The sequence below is a fragment of the Notechis scutatus genome, chromosome 1, assembly GCF_049901735.1.
Source record: "Notechis scutatus isolate UNSWTSFEM ecotype Mainland chromosome 1, rNotScu1.2, whole genome shotgun sequence".
Taxonomy (NCBI): domain Eukaryota; kingdom Metazoa; phylum Chordata; class Lepidosauria; order Squamata; family Elapidae; genus Notechis; species Notechis scutatus.
In genome coordinates this window covers 285,945,731-285,960,802 of record NC_142009.1, presented here as the reverse complement: position 1 = coordinate 285,960,802, position 15,072 = coordinate 285,945,731, and the positions used below count along the sequence as shown (strand labels likewise).

The window sequence follows — 15,072 nt, the reverse complement described above, 5'->3', positions numbered from 1 at the left end:
ATAAGTAGTAAGGTTTATAGAATATATACAATATATGTATCTAATAATATATATAACATGTATTATTATACATATGAATATATATGTACAGTAAATACATACAATATACATATATGCATATTCATAGAATACTGAAAACATAGAATACATAAACTATTATATTTTTCTTCTATGATACCTCAAACTCAAAGGATCTACAGATCATTCATCTAGGGGTTAATCAGATTCAGTTGCTATATCCTTTGCTTCAAAACAACTGCAGCATAAAGTCTTTCCTTACTATTTTATTATATATGTTTAAAGTATTTAATAATATTGTTTACTAATTAAATTATTAGGTAAAAAAACCCCAAGATTTTAAGCAGAGGATAACTCTTTGCCTTTCCAGAAATGATCTACATCAAACAGGTTAGAGTCAAATCATCTGAAAATAAACTTAAAACTACTTCCAATAAGGTGTAGTGCAAGAGTATCAAACTGGATTTCTTCGAGGGCCGAATCAGCATTGTTCTCCTCTGTGGGCCAGCGGCAGGGTGGTGGTGGCTGGAGTGGCAAGACAGACGCCTCCTGCAGCACTCTGCCAGCTGAAAACGGGTGGCCTGTTTTTGGGTCCATTTTTGGCCTGTTTTCAGCCTGTTTTGGGCCTATTTTTTTGGCATGTTTTCAGCCTATTTTGGGCCCGTTTTTTGCTCTGATTTCGGCCAGTAGAGTGCTGCAGGAGGCCATGGAGGGTGAAACGAGGTGTGTGGGGCACGCACACGGACCATTTTAGCCACCAGGCATATTTCCAGGCTGGCCCCGCATGCTGGATTTAAGCACCCCTGGCCTTGAGCTTGACACCCCTGGTTTAGTGGTTAAGGCACCAGGGTTGTAGAAAGCCAGAGACTCTGAGTTCTAATCCCATCTTACCTATGAAAGACAGCTGGGTGACCTTGGGCCAAACATTTTCTCTCAGCTCAACACGGCTCACAAGCTTGTCATTGTGGGAAAAATAGCAGGAAGAAGAAGGCATTTTGATATATTTGCCATGTTAAGTTATTTGTAAAAATAATAAAGATGGGATACAAATAAACAAGTAGTGAGTAAGTAGAAGCTCAGTTTAGCTACCCAAAACAAAACAAAGTTAATGGGCAGAACATATGGTAAAGTACTAATTGTTTGCCACCATTTCAGACTAATTGCAAACAAACCTGTTCAATGGGTCTGGTAAAACTATATTACACATCTCAGAGCAATGGTTTAGTAAGAAGGGGAGGTTCATACTTAAGGCATTTTTAATTTTCTAATGCAATAAAGATTAGAGCTTTCTATAAAATAGTCTATAATAATTTAGTATCCTTTACATGATATTGGTAAATGCAGAAGTCTTAACAATATTTTCTATTTCTCAAATTTAACTTCATAAAATGTAACTCAAAAAACAAAAGCAATACTTTGCATTATATTTACTGGAAATTACTATTAAACCATGAAAATATTCAACAAAAACCAGAGACCCACGGAGGAAAAAAAAGAAGAAACTCTCTGAAACTACAACTGCTCTTTTTCTGATATTTAAGTCACACTAATGAAAAGAAAAATGAATATAAAGATGTCCAAAATAGCAGTACAAAAATGCTTCCAGTAAAAGCAGATATTTTCCTTGCATCTATTAAATTCTGATTATATTTCTGAGTTGCCAAAATATCACTATGTTAAATAATAACTTAAAACAAGGTTTCTCTTCTTCTAAGGTTTTCTGATAAATATTTGGTAATCCATCATAGGAAATACTGAAGTTCCTTTCCAGCTTCTTGCTTAATACTGAAATATGCCAAAAAACTGCCAGAATTTCTGAAAGGTGATTAATCTCAGAGTTCCTTTTGCTATGCCTTCAAAAATAATCTAAGGCAATTTGAAAATAAGCCGCAAAGTGAACATCTGCAAAAGTATAATTTAAGATTCATTCTAGAAAATATAAATTAGCATATCAACTATTTTGGTCTTGATAAATTACACTGTAATTACACTTTTATAAAGCTTTATTAAATTACTCTGAAGCCAAAGAAATACGATATGGATAGTACTCAATTCTTACCTCCATAAATGGCAAAGTCTAGATTCTATGATGTGAGGCTTCTATGGATGGAAATGGGAGAAGGGCAATGTTCACTTATTTCACATTTTCTGAATTGTGTTTCTCTTTTCCATTCATAGAAGACTTCACTGGATCAAGCAGTTTTCCAACAAGTCATAAAGGGGGACAGCACATCTATGTCCATATGCAGATGTGTATATATTCAATGACACATCGTTCCATATATATGTGCATATCTGTATATATGTGCAGGTACAAGAAATTTTTAAAATACAGATTTAGGGACAGACAATGTACTCCAAAATAAAAGATTTTTACAAAAATTAATGATAAAAATTAAAAATAAATTACTACCTCTTACTGTAGTGCAAATAATGGAGACACGAGATAATAATTAAAGATCCTAGAAAATAATATTTCTCCTCCATTTTGGCTTCAACTGATAAAAACTTACAGGAAAGTTAGCTAGCTTTTCTCTCTTCTTATTTTTCTCTAAGAAACTTCCTGAAGCAGAAAGGAAGCATGCTAATAATTTATTCCACCTCTGCAGTGTCAAAAGCATCTAATTCAGTAAGGCCATCTGATTTCTATGCCTTGGGAGGAAAAGACAGTCAACTATGGAAGTATTTCCAAACCACATCCTGCCTTGGATTTTGACAGAGGTCCAATGTAAAACACTGAAGAAAAAATAAACTAACTTTATTTTCAACATTACTTTCTATGGAAACAGATTGTCAGTGAATTAAGCTTCAGTTATCGAAGACAATTGTGAAAAACATTTTATGCAAAAAAGTAGAAAAAATGATTATACTTATTCAATACAAGAGGGGGGAATATTCTCAATAATCGGCAAATCTAAAATTCAATATCATCACAATAAACTAATTAAAATTTTAGTTATACCTTTTATCTCTGGTCTATGGCTTTAATAACGTTTCAAACTCATTAAAAAACAATCTTTAGTACTATTTTTTAAAATTATAATAATTGAATTGTTGGTTTGATTATCAATTTCCAAAATTCAATTCTTATTCAATAAGTTGTATTCTCAAAAGATTGTATCCAGAAAAGTCATGAAAGAAAAAAAGACTGGATTGTTTAGTTTTCTTTTATGGACTGCTTTTTTTTGCAGCAGTGTAAGATAGTAGTCTGTAATTCTACCTAAGTTTACTTAAAAAAAAAACCCAGACAAAAATGAGAATTCAGTCTGGCAGAACAGCTTGAGTATAAAGCCTCTGGAATAGATGAAAGTTTTCATACATTTTAAACAATGATAAAAATATAGGACTACTAAAAAAGAAATTTGCTTTTCTGAGTATGAAATGAAAAATCCAGGCCAGCTAAACTGTTATGAAGGGACTGAATTATGCCAAGTCATTTTTTACATAATAAGGAATCTGCACTATGCTTGTTTAAAACCAGCTATTTTGTTTGGCTTAATAACAAATACAATTATAAAACACTGCCACCCAATCTCACATGACAAGGATACTTTGATTGAAAAGAACACTTTGTTTTGAAACTGTATTTGCACAAAATCTAAAATGCTACTCATCTAACCCATTGTGGCATTCTTGTGAATGAGAAAGGGAATTTATTTCTTCTTGGCATGGATGACACAAGACATATTTTGTAATTTATTGGAGCTCTGAAGAAAGAGGTCAAAATCAGAATTTTCAAAGCATAGAGGCTAGAAATTCATATATATATTAGCTGTACTTTAAACCAGTGGCCCCCAACTTTTTGGGTGCCAGGGAATGGATGGTGGTTTTTCCATGGACTGAGGCATGTGGTTTCACACACTAAACAGTTCGATCCCGTGGATGTGTGGATGGGATCTCACTCACTTGCATGGATTATTCCTGGTGGGCCGTGGACCAGTGCCAATCTGTGACCTGGGGTTTGGAAAGCCCCGCTTTAAACCATGTCAACATGATACTATTGTATTCATCCCAGACTCTTTCCTTTTTAAATGATTACTTTATCCAGAGAAGGGAAAAAGTGTCCCACAGAAACTCTTGGGGCTCAAATAATTGTTAAAAATTCATAAACCACAATGAGCAGATTAAAGTTGGAATAACTAGGAACTGGGGCTATATTACTAAGCACATAACAGAACGTAATTTTATTTCTATTGAAGTTTTTTTTTCAATTTTCCTTTTCTGCTCTACAAATGCCCCAAAATGATAATAAAGTATAAATCAATACTGATCTAAATGGTAGCCTAATTTTATAAAATAGGTCTGGGAGAGAAGACTCAAGAAAACTAAACAGTGAAAATTAGTGATGGCTGAAAATCAAAGCCTTTTATTATCTGATGAATGTAAGCTATCTTGCAGAGTGCCAATTATGTTCAAACCATTACATATAAGAGAAACATAATGCAACCAATTGTTCATTATAACTACTGCTGCATACTCTGTCCTCACCATTTCCTCTGTGTTGATTCAGTCACACTTAAAACTTGGAATCAAATTTCAGTATCTGTGTTTTTTCTTACATATTATTTTTGAAAGGAAAAAACATATGGCTGAATCAAATTTCAGTATCTCTGTGTTTTTTCTTGCATATTATTTTTGAAAGGAAAAAAACATATGGCTGAATCAAATTTCAGTATCTCTGTGTTTTTTCTTGCATATTATTTTTGAAAGGAAAAAAACATGTGGCTTTCTGGATGGTGGTTGTCCTTTGTTTATAGGATGGGCTTGGGCCTGGGTCTGATGAGGGGGATTGCCGGTGGTGTCCCACGTTGTTTTGGGTCTGGTGTTGGTTTTTGTGGCTGGGATTCATCTGTTGGTGAGGGCTAGCTTCCAGATGTCTGGTAGATGTCTTTCATATACTCAATTAAAAGACTGATTAATTATAAATTGATAGAAGTTTAAAATGGCAATATTTTATACCTTTATATGTTCCAGAACAGCTGTTGCTACATTTGTATGAAGATCTATGAGTCTTTTCTTTTCTAGAAGCTCTGGAAGAGAACTGAAAAAGATTCCATTCAATTTAACTTGTCTGTTTATTCTATTTTAATAACAGAAGTAGTGATATATATACAAACATGCAATTTGGGAATCAATCTCAAATAGTACAAACATACAAATAAAAGAAGGGAAAGGGAGAATCCATGAAGGAGTACTTCAGAACTGGGCCTCAGGAAAATATTAAAACTATTTTGAACTATTTAGATCCTGTTTTGTCCTTTGCCACCCATGGAATGTACTGCACAAGAAGAAAATATGAACTTGGATAATGTACTGTCCAAATCTTTCTCTATATGCTCTGAAATCGTATGACGTTGATATCCTCTTTTTTACTAACATGAGTTTGAAGATAACACTTGTAAACTAGTTGTTCTACCTCATCATGTTTCTGATTAGTGGCCATAAAACAGTTCATGAGTCAAATCCTTCCTAATAACTTAGTATATCCATTAAATCAAATGAGGTTACAGTAGAGGAACTAGAATTAATTTTGCAACACATAATAATCCATAAAATGGTTTTCAATACTTTTCCCAAAATGTAGATTTGAAACATATGGTTTTACATCATTATACTACTTTAAAATTTCATGAGATATTGCACTTAGATATAGTCTAATATCAGAATAAGGAAGGAAACTGATTAAATGGTGAACTTCTTGCCCATTAAAAGTGTTTCATACTTACCTAACAGCTGAAGTTAGTTTAGCTGTATTATCAGACAGCATACTGATTGCTCCTTCATCTTCACCTTCCAGCCCCTTAGAAGAAAAGCTATTTTTATTTATTGTTTATTTATATGTGCATGCTTAAAAAGTAAATGGGGCATTTAATTTACACAGAATGGAATTCTTGTTTTAACATAACTTTGAAGAAGAGGCAGTTAAAGCAATTCAGAAAGATCACAATGAAGTCTTATTGATTATATGCACACAAGTTATTGTAGACCTGACTAGCTGCTTATCAGAAAAATGATTCTCTGAATAAACATTTTGGACATACAATAAGAAATCCATGTTGCATGACATTAGCATATTATGAGAGGGAGGGCAATGATGGGTTAGATACAGATGAAAAATCCTATTTCCACTTAAAGTTATCTGGAAGCAAAAAGAATAGCTATCATGACACACTGACACCCTAACTGTTGGTTATGTTTTCTGCCCTGAATTGGTTATATTCACTTCCTTGAGTTATTTGTAGACTAATAAAGGCAGGATACAAATGAAACAACAATAAAACGAACTGTTCACAACACAACAGATAATGAACTTTGTGGAACAAGGAAGGAAACTGGAGGTAAGGCAGAGGGGAAACCATGTATAGGGTAGACTGGTCCCAACCCTGCTGGCCTTCAGGAAAGGCCTCAAAACCTGGATGTGCCATTGGGCTTGGGGATCCCATGGAAGTGTGGAGCCTATTAAATGGCTGCAATGTGTGTAAGTTTAGACAGCATCCCCCCAATCTTTTTTGTCACTGTAACGTTTGTTTTTAATGGTTGAATTTTTCGGTTGTTAATCTGTCTTTTAATTGCGTACACTGCCCAGGGTCATATGTAAGTGAGTTTGGGTGGTCACATTAATTCAATAAGTAAATAAATAGTTGCAACATTAAACTGAAATTAAACTGGAACTAAAATTAGCAAAAAGCTAACTTTATTTAATGTAAATAGATTTAATTTGCCGAGCACAAGGATACTATTCAACAGTTTGGTAAAATGAGGACCCAGATTGTTGGAGTCAATATGCCGACATTTTAAACTGCCCGGAGAGTGATGTAAAGCACTATGGGGTGACACATACACACACACGTCTAAGTGCTATAGCTACTGCTATAAAGAGGGTACAGCATAATTATGCTCCATGCAGCAGTGGAGTAATTAAATATTTTGTCTGCCTTCCTGGATATAAAATTAATGAAAACTAAGAAAATAACAAGGAATTTAACCTTTAATGAAGAGGGTTTTGTTAGAAACAGATATAGCAAGAAATTCAGTGAAATACATGACGTAATAAAAATATATTTCAAAAATATATGGAAATAAAGAAACAAGATATTAAAAGCTAGAAAATTTTCCTAGTTAGGACTTAGGATATATTACCCAAGATCAATTTTTTATTTCAAATGACATTGATTCCAATTTCAAATAAAAACCTGCAGGTTTAGCAAAGAACAATCAACATATTTATATGGAATGGGGAAAAAAACCCAAAAGTTATTATTCAAAATTTGCCAAGATTCCAAAGAAAGAAGCAAATAAGCATTTTTCAGTCTTAGACTCTATTATCTTAAATTCTGAAATCAGGTTTTTCTTTTCATTTATGTGGAAGACTGCCTTCAAAAAGGCTTTAGGTGTAAAATGTGATTGTTTATTTTAGCAGACAGTGTAGCTGAAATCTTCATGTTACCTATTTTAAATTACTATAGATGTAAATAAACTTGGTCATAATATAGAATAATATTCTATATTATTTTATATATACAGAAGTAGGCAAAGCTGGTGGATTGAGGAATAAATAAATATAAATTTATACATTTATTCATCTATTTTTCTGCAGTATTTTATCATCTCTAGTTTTATCTCTTAGAAGATGCAAAAATTCAATTTTGCTCCCTTAGAAGAGTAAAGAAAATTCCTAGCTCTTATATATACTTGTAATCCATTTGTAATCAGTTACAACAGTTGTTTGACTTCAATGTATGCAATATAGATTATGAAACTGTTTACAAGGCTGTGGAATTTATTTAAAATCTTGTTTTTAGTTTTAGAATTCTAAATTAACCAGCATTGCATTTCCAGCGTATTTTGAAAATGCCAATATATTTAAAGAACCCTATTAAGTCCCAAAAGAGTATTTTTATTATATCAATAAATCTTACCATTATACTTTTAAGCCGCTTCACTTCATCCTCTTGAGTTCTGTATGATTCTAACTCTTGCTGGACAGACTCTGCTACCTCTGGAAAAGGACTAATAAATATTGTGTAAACTATTTTTAATTCATAATCTGTATTTTAAACATACATTTTTAAAATGTTACTTGTAGCTTTCTTCATACTAGATTTTAAACTTTGTTTAAGGTACTGAGAAAACAGTAGTATAAATTGAAGCATAAATGGTGAACTGGTGATATAAAATACTCCACTTACCTTCCTTTATGTTTCTGCCAAAATTTATCAGCTGCAGTTAAATCATATGTTTTTTTATTTTTTTTCTTTGGTCTAGCACCTGCTACAGAATTTTCCATTCCTGAAGATTCTTCCAAAACAACTCTGTTCAAATGAAAATCCTAGAAAAGATTACTTTAATTAGAGATTATTGCCTATTACCTAGTATTTCAATACACCATTTTAAATTCAAAACAAGTTAATAAAAACACTAAACTGGTATTTGATGTTTTGCTCTTGTAAATAAAGAGTTTTTCAATTAAAAGTAACATTTGAATTTTTCTTTTAAATTTCTCTGTATATATTATATACAAATAAGAACATGTATTTTTTCTGATTAATATATGCTACAACACATGGTCTCAAAATCGGTAGTTTTGAGTTATTAATTATTTAGTATTTCTGAGTAAATTTTGAACTACTGAGCTATTTTGAAAGTTACTCAATATTTCTGTTAGTCTATTTTATAGCCTGGAACAAAGATCCCCCCCCCCCCCCAAACTGGTATAGCATTACACCAATGTTGATTACTAAAACTGGTAATTCATATCATATAAGTGCTCTAAATGACAATTAGTTTGATCATTTTTTTCATACTTAGTAGCCATGTCATAAGGCTCAATCACCCTGGAAGATGATTCACCACAGAATGATACAAATTTAAAATATTAATTCTAATTCTTACCAGTTGTTTTTCCATTAAGCATTACTCAATTATATATGAATGCTGCAAAGTATATGGAATTGGCTTGTAAATGATAACAGCTGGTAGAATACCATATAGTTCTTCATGAAAATTGCACATAATCCCTTCTTTAGATATCTGTGGACTACGCCATGGGAATATGGGTCAATGTCAAAAATAACTTTGTATTTAGAATACAAACCTTATACTGAATTAATTTAACTTAAAGTTTATGCATCACCATGAAGCCAATTATATAGACTACAAAATCTGTATTTATTGTGACAAATCAAGTAATTAATACAATGAAATACTTTGTAATCTTTCTTAATTATAAATTTAATTTAGTTGCTTGAAACAATTATTTTTATAAAATTGCACATTTTAGATTTTTTTTATTGGATCACATTCATAACTACTAAAAACTACTTTTCCATTGAAATTATTAATATGTAACATCTCCACCACCTTGTGGTGATTAATGATATTTTAATATGTGTAGCTTTGAAAAATAAATACTGAAGAGATCAAAACATATTTTATGAACAGACTTCAGAAAAATTTAAATAGCAGACAAAATACATATTTTACCAAGTAAAACATGTTTTACATTTTGATAGGACACAATCAATCTATGAGGTAGGATTTTAGTCAGAACAGCATCATTTTAAAGAAATTTTCATTGACATTATTTGGAACTTAAAATTTATTTTATTTAAAGTAATTAAACCAATTTTAAGCAATGAAAGGCAAGTACCTTGCAGTTAGTTCACCTTTTCTTTAGACCTATACAATCCATCTTCTAAACTTCTATTTTCTTTTATTAATCGAAGATACAACCATTTTTTCAATCCTTTCCAACTGTTTTAACATATGAATCCTTTATATCTGGCACCAGGCCATAGCATACCAGAAACCAGACTGCGCAAACAAGTGAAGCCCCATCTGAGTGATGCAGGCAGCACATGAACCCCCCCCCGGTCTATGGAAAAACGTATCTCCATGGAACCGGTCCCCGATGCCCCAAAGGTTGAGGGCCACTGCTTTATAAGCTTGCCCTATTTTCAGTACATTTTCTACAATCCTTTCCAAGTTCAGAAAATAAACTTTTACTGTACTAACAATATATATGAAACAGTGTGATTCTCCTTACGTAATACCATTATTCTACCATATTCTGATGATTAGTATAGTAAACCTCTATCATAGGCCACTGGAAGAATAAAATTTAAAGAGGTTTTGAAAGCAAATTAGGGAAACAAAGATTATTCCCCTCTGTATGTTCCTCCATAGGACAGTTTTTCTTATATAAAATCCTCTTGCCAGGCAATTGATATAGACACTTCATCACTGTGCAGGAACAAATAAGAAAAATGGAATTCCACTAACTAAAAATAATGGCTGGTGACCAAGCTCAGCCAAAATCTGGGCAATCCATTATGTCAAAATAAATCATACCATTGTAGCAAAACTATACCACAAACCTTGGATTACTTACATTCCTAAGTCTATATAGCAAAAGTAAAGCTGGTATCAACTGATAGATTTGCATATCTCTTGGGATATCAGCTATTTGGAAAAAAACTGATTTTTAAGTTATTGGTGTCAAGCAAGAGTAGTGAGTGAGGTGCATGCATTGCATTATACTTTTGTATTATGGAGGTGGGAGTAAAAAGCAGAAAAAAAAGTTAATACACATAGAACTTACCAGTACATCATGTACTAAGGCTTGGTAGGTCCATGTATGATGTAGAGGAGTTGCCAAATCTATATTTCTGTCAACAAGCACTAAAAGAGGTCTCTGAAAACTATGAAAAAATAACTGATTAGAATCTCTATTGCTATCTGTATACTTAGAAAATTCTAATAATTACAACTGTATTGGAATACTGTAGGAGTTATAATGAATATGAAGCACTGTTCCATTGAATATAAAGGTTTGTAATAAAATGAAATGTTTGTGTATAAAATTACATTAAAAGCTGCCTAAAACAATCTTCTTAAACCATCTATTTTCTTCAAGAAACATTTTTACATACTGCTTTTATTTACTACCACTATAAGTAAGCTATGGAGAAGCAGTGACATACTTTAATTCTACAAAGCACTAATACAATAATTAAAAAATATTGCCAAAAAGTGAAAATGCTACCTAAATTGCCCAGTCCCAAGTGTGTCGCCGGTGAAAAGGCTATTTCTGGCATCTCTAAGGTTCTCTCGGAGTTTTTTATCCAATTTCTGTGGAAACAAAGTACAATTTTCAAAAACCTATAAAGTCGGTGCTATATGGGAGGAGAGAGAAGAGGAATGCACCTATAGATTTCTTGCAAAAAGACAGAAAATAATTAGGAAGATGGGTCATGAATTTCTCAGTAATTAATAAGATATATCCAAACTATTCACATCATTTCTATTTTTCTAGATATCATTAACAACAGATCTCTCTACTGAAAATATTGTTTTCTCAGAGCAATCCTGTATCATTTCAGAATTTTTTCTTTGTGATTGAGTTGTGGTGAAAAAATGATGAACAGAAGACAGCTCTGCAAAAAGTGGAGCCGACAACTGTGGTGGAATGAAGAGCTGGCAAGTAGGCCGACTCATCATAATTCTTCTCTGGATAAGAAAATGGCTCACAAGTGCTTCAGACAGCAATCCTCAGTGGGAGATGAGCAAACCACGGTCTGTGTCTTTGAGTTTGCAGACTTCCTTTTCTAACAACTTTTGGAAACTGCTTGTTAACTGCTTTTCAGCTATTAGGAACCTTTGGATAGACTAGTTTGACAGCACTGGGTGAGTTTCCTTCAATCCTTAACAAAATTAATTTTAAATACAAGTTTACAGACTGTTTTTTGAATAAACAACAAAAGAGTGATTAAAACTTTGATTTACAATGGAGTAAGAATCCAGATAAATTTGAAGTAAGATTATTAAGAATCCTTCCCATGGAAAAATGCTGTTTTGAATTCTTAAAAAACACGAGAACTTTAGATTTTGGGCAGTAGAGAGAATCAGAAAGAACTAAGATTACAGTTAAAGGAGACATGCACTTAAATTTGATTTATTAATATAGAACGGCACAAAATACTTCAATATTGGATATACTAAAGGATATTTGTGAGCAATCAACCAAGAAGTTAATTCCAAGAAGTTAATTCCAAGAAGTTAATTCCCTGTCTTTATACTTAGACTATATTTAAAAGTTGTTTGTAATGAGAGGAACCAATTTTACTGACATGATTGAAATTGATTTGAAAGTGGATTTCAAAATGAAAGGCTACCAGAATAACATGTAAAAAGAAGTTACGCTTGACAAACAAAAATTAATGTCTTAATAATTAAAAGGTATATACAAATAAGAAATCAAGAGAGTGACCTGGATAATTTCCCTATAATGGATTTACAAAAGAGGCTTTGAAAAATTCTGTGAGAAGGAACAAAATAAAAATGAAAAGAAATCAAGTTCTAGGACATTAACTAAAGGGACTAAAGATTAAGTAATTAGAAGTAAAAGGAAGGAATATAAAGTTGGTTTGTTTGATGAAAGTTAAAACAGATATTAGAGTCGGTTTGGCATAGTGGTTAAAGCATTAGGTTAGAAACTGGGAGACCTTGAGATCTAGTCCCACTTTAGGCACAAAGCCAGCAAGGTGACTTTTTCTTAGTTGTTCTCTTACAGCCCAAGAAAGGAGGCAATAGCAAACACTTTTGAAAAACCTTGCCAAGAAAACTGTAGAGATTTGTCCAGGTCAGTCTCCAAGAATCAGAAGGAAATAAAATAGATATCCTGTTATCTCTAGTATTTGAAGAAGCCAGAATTTTAAATTATGTCTAAGTTTGATAGATTGCAATAGTACCAGATGAAATTGGAGAGAAAAGTATAAATCTAAAACTTATTTATTTTGCATCAAAGCATTAGAAAGTTTAAGATTTGATCGAGTAAGATGAATTGGGAAATTCTTCAAATGTGCTTGAGTTGATACATCCATCCTTGTGAATTTACCATCAAGCAAATGCCAAATCTCTTCTGCAATTCAAGTCAAATATACAAATAAAAATGCCATTGACCTACTATAAGGTAGGTGAAAAAGTATAAAATGAATAGTCTGTTAATACTTATGTGTTGTTAGCATTTGTCCACACTGTAATAGAATAATATGTGCAGTCAGTAAATAAGACCTAGTAATGTTAGTCCAAAAGTTGGTACAAGCAAAACCAAAAAGTTTGATTGGGCATTTGAAAGAGGATAAAATTTGTTTTTGCAAGCTACAGAAACTACACTAATTACTGTATAAAATCCATTCTACATTGTATATTAAAGTACCTACAATGTTTATTTTAATTTTATTTTTTTGAAGTTGTGATATTTTATAACTTACCACAGCCACCATTTCTGCTGCTGTTCCTCTTGAGCATCTAATTATTGGAATTGCTCCTGTAAAAATAATGTTCAATAAATATCCTTTGATCCAGTCTAGCATATATTTAAGGTAGATTACATTTTGTTTGCAATGCTGCACAGTGCATTTTTTATTTAAGAAATAGATGGTTCACAACACACATACATACAGTTCACACATACATACATATTAAAAAAGCAGACAAAGTTTATAGCACTTTTCAGAAAATAAAACAGATTGATAAATCAACAAGATTATATATTGGATGCTCTGCTAAAAAGAAGGCCCTTACTAACTTCCAGAATGACATTAGTATTCTCCTGGAATAGACTTTCCAAGCACTGGCCAAAGCCACCAAAACCTGTCTTTCTAGTTCCAATAAGATAGTCCCCAAAATTTATTAGAATGCAAAACAGGGTTTCAAAAGTTAATTTTAATCAGTGGTCCAGTATATACTGAAAAAGTTCTTCAAATATTCTGTTTTCAATCATTCTGGCATTTAACATTAGTAATTGCCGTAATTAATAAATTAACATTAGTATAGAGTCCAAAAATAAACTGGAGACTAGTGCAAATTTTTTAATGCCTGATCATAAACTTACTATATATAGTCCCTTCTTAACATGAATTCAGGACTTCTGATGCAATATGTATTTTAAAAATCCTGATATGATCTAAAACTTTATATTAATTGTAAAAAACCATTAAAAAGAAATACTTTTGAATTTCATACAAATGAACAATATCAATTCTGCCTAATTCAAGCTTACAATGTCATTTCTCCCTCCATGAAATTAGAAAACATGATGAACCTTAAAAAAGAGTTTAAATCCAAGGTTCAAACTGATGAGAAATCTTTGAGAAAATGTTACTTTGGATAGGAAAATGTTATAACACAACTAATGGAAAAATGAGAAAAGAATATAGAAATGCACATAATAGATGACAAATCCTGTTTTTTTATTATTAACTCCAGATAGTATATTGAAGTAGAAATAATCATCTTTACTAATAACCATACAACAATGAAAAAAGAAGTTTACACTTACCCAGTGTAACAAAGAAACAGAAAAGGCTGTCAACAATTGTATCCATAATGGTCTCCATTTCTGTATCTGTTATGTCTGGTTTGTTAATGGCTATGTTATCAAGAAGGAAGAAAAATCATCACAGAGTGACTTTATTTCTAGCAAAGAATTCGACATAACAACTCCTAGAAGATAAAACACATATATACACGCAACACATATAACTTGAAAAACACTACTTACTCTTTCCATAATGAAAAAGATATATTTAGGATCTTGACGCTATTAATGTAGAGAGCATCAGATCAGTGAAGGCTGGATAAACCAGTCTACTGATAGGCAGATACAGGGAAGGAGGAAGATTTAATAAACATGACATTTTTCTTTCTCATTTTCTTGATTTGGATCAGGCAACCCATCCCCTCTTGCCCTAAACCAGGTTTTACTATCATTATTTTTCTTCCATCTATCCCACTGGAAGGAAAGTATATAAGCCATCTGAAGGGATTATTTTCCCCCAAATTCTGAGGATGATCCCACCAACAAATGCTAGCATCCTTCTTTTGCTCTTTGTAAGAAAGACTCAAAACTTCTAAGATCCTGGAACATTCTTTCAGGAGCTAAAAGACTGCAGGTTTTTTTTAAAAATAATAATTTGTCTTCATTAAAATCCATTTTTATCTTAATAACAAATGCATGTTTAATGATGTGGTCTTAAGTGCTTAATAGCAAAA

The 15,072-nt window shown here is 32.2% G+C and overlaps 1 protein-coding gene across 2 annotated transcripts in view; it reads right to left on the bottom strand.

The window, feature by feature from the left end:
* The window catches only part of SCFD1 (sec1 family domain containing 1), a 40,076-nt gene that overhangs the window by 13,999 nt on the left and 11,005 nt on the right, over window positions 1-15,072 (bottom strand). For both annotated transcript variants that reach the window (XM_087951779.1, XM_026664529.2), the window contains 8 exons: window positions 14,360-14,449; window positions 13,290-13,345; window positions 11,063-11,148; window positions 10,619-10,718; window positions 8,208-8,347; window positions 7,938-8,028; window positions 5,745-5,818; window positions 4,978-5,059 (listed from right to left, as the gene is read on the bottom strand). In XM_087951779.1, coding sequence (XP_087807905.1) covers window positions 4,978-5,059; window positions 5,745-5,818; window positions 7,938-8,028; window positions 8,208-8,347; window positions 10,619-10,718; window positions 11,063-11,148; window positions 13,290-13,345; window positions 14,360-14,449 — 719 coding nt within the window. The remainder of the gene's footprint in view (window positions 1-4,977; window positions 5,060-5,744; window positions 5,819-7,937; window positions 8,029-8,207; window positions 8,348-10,618; window positions 10,719-11,062; window positions 11,149-13,289; window positions 13,346-14,359; window positions 14,450-15,072) is intronic.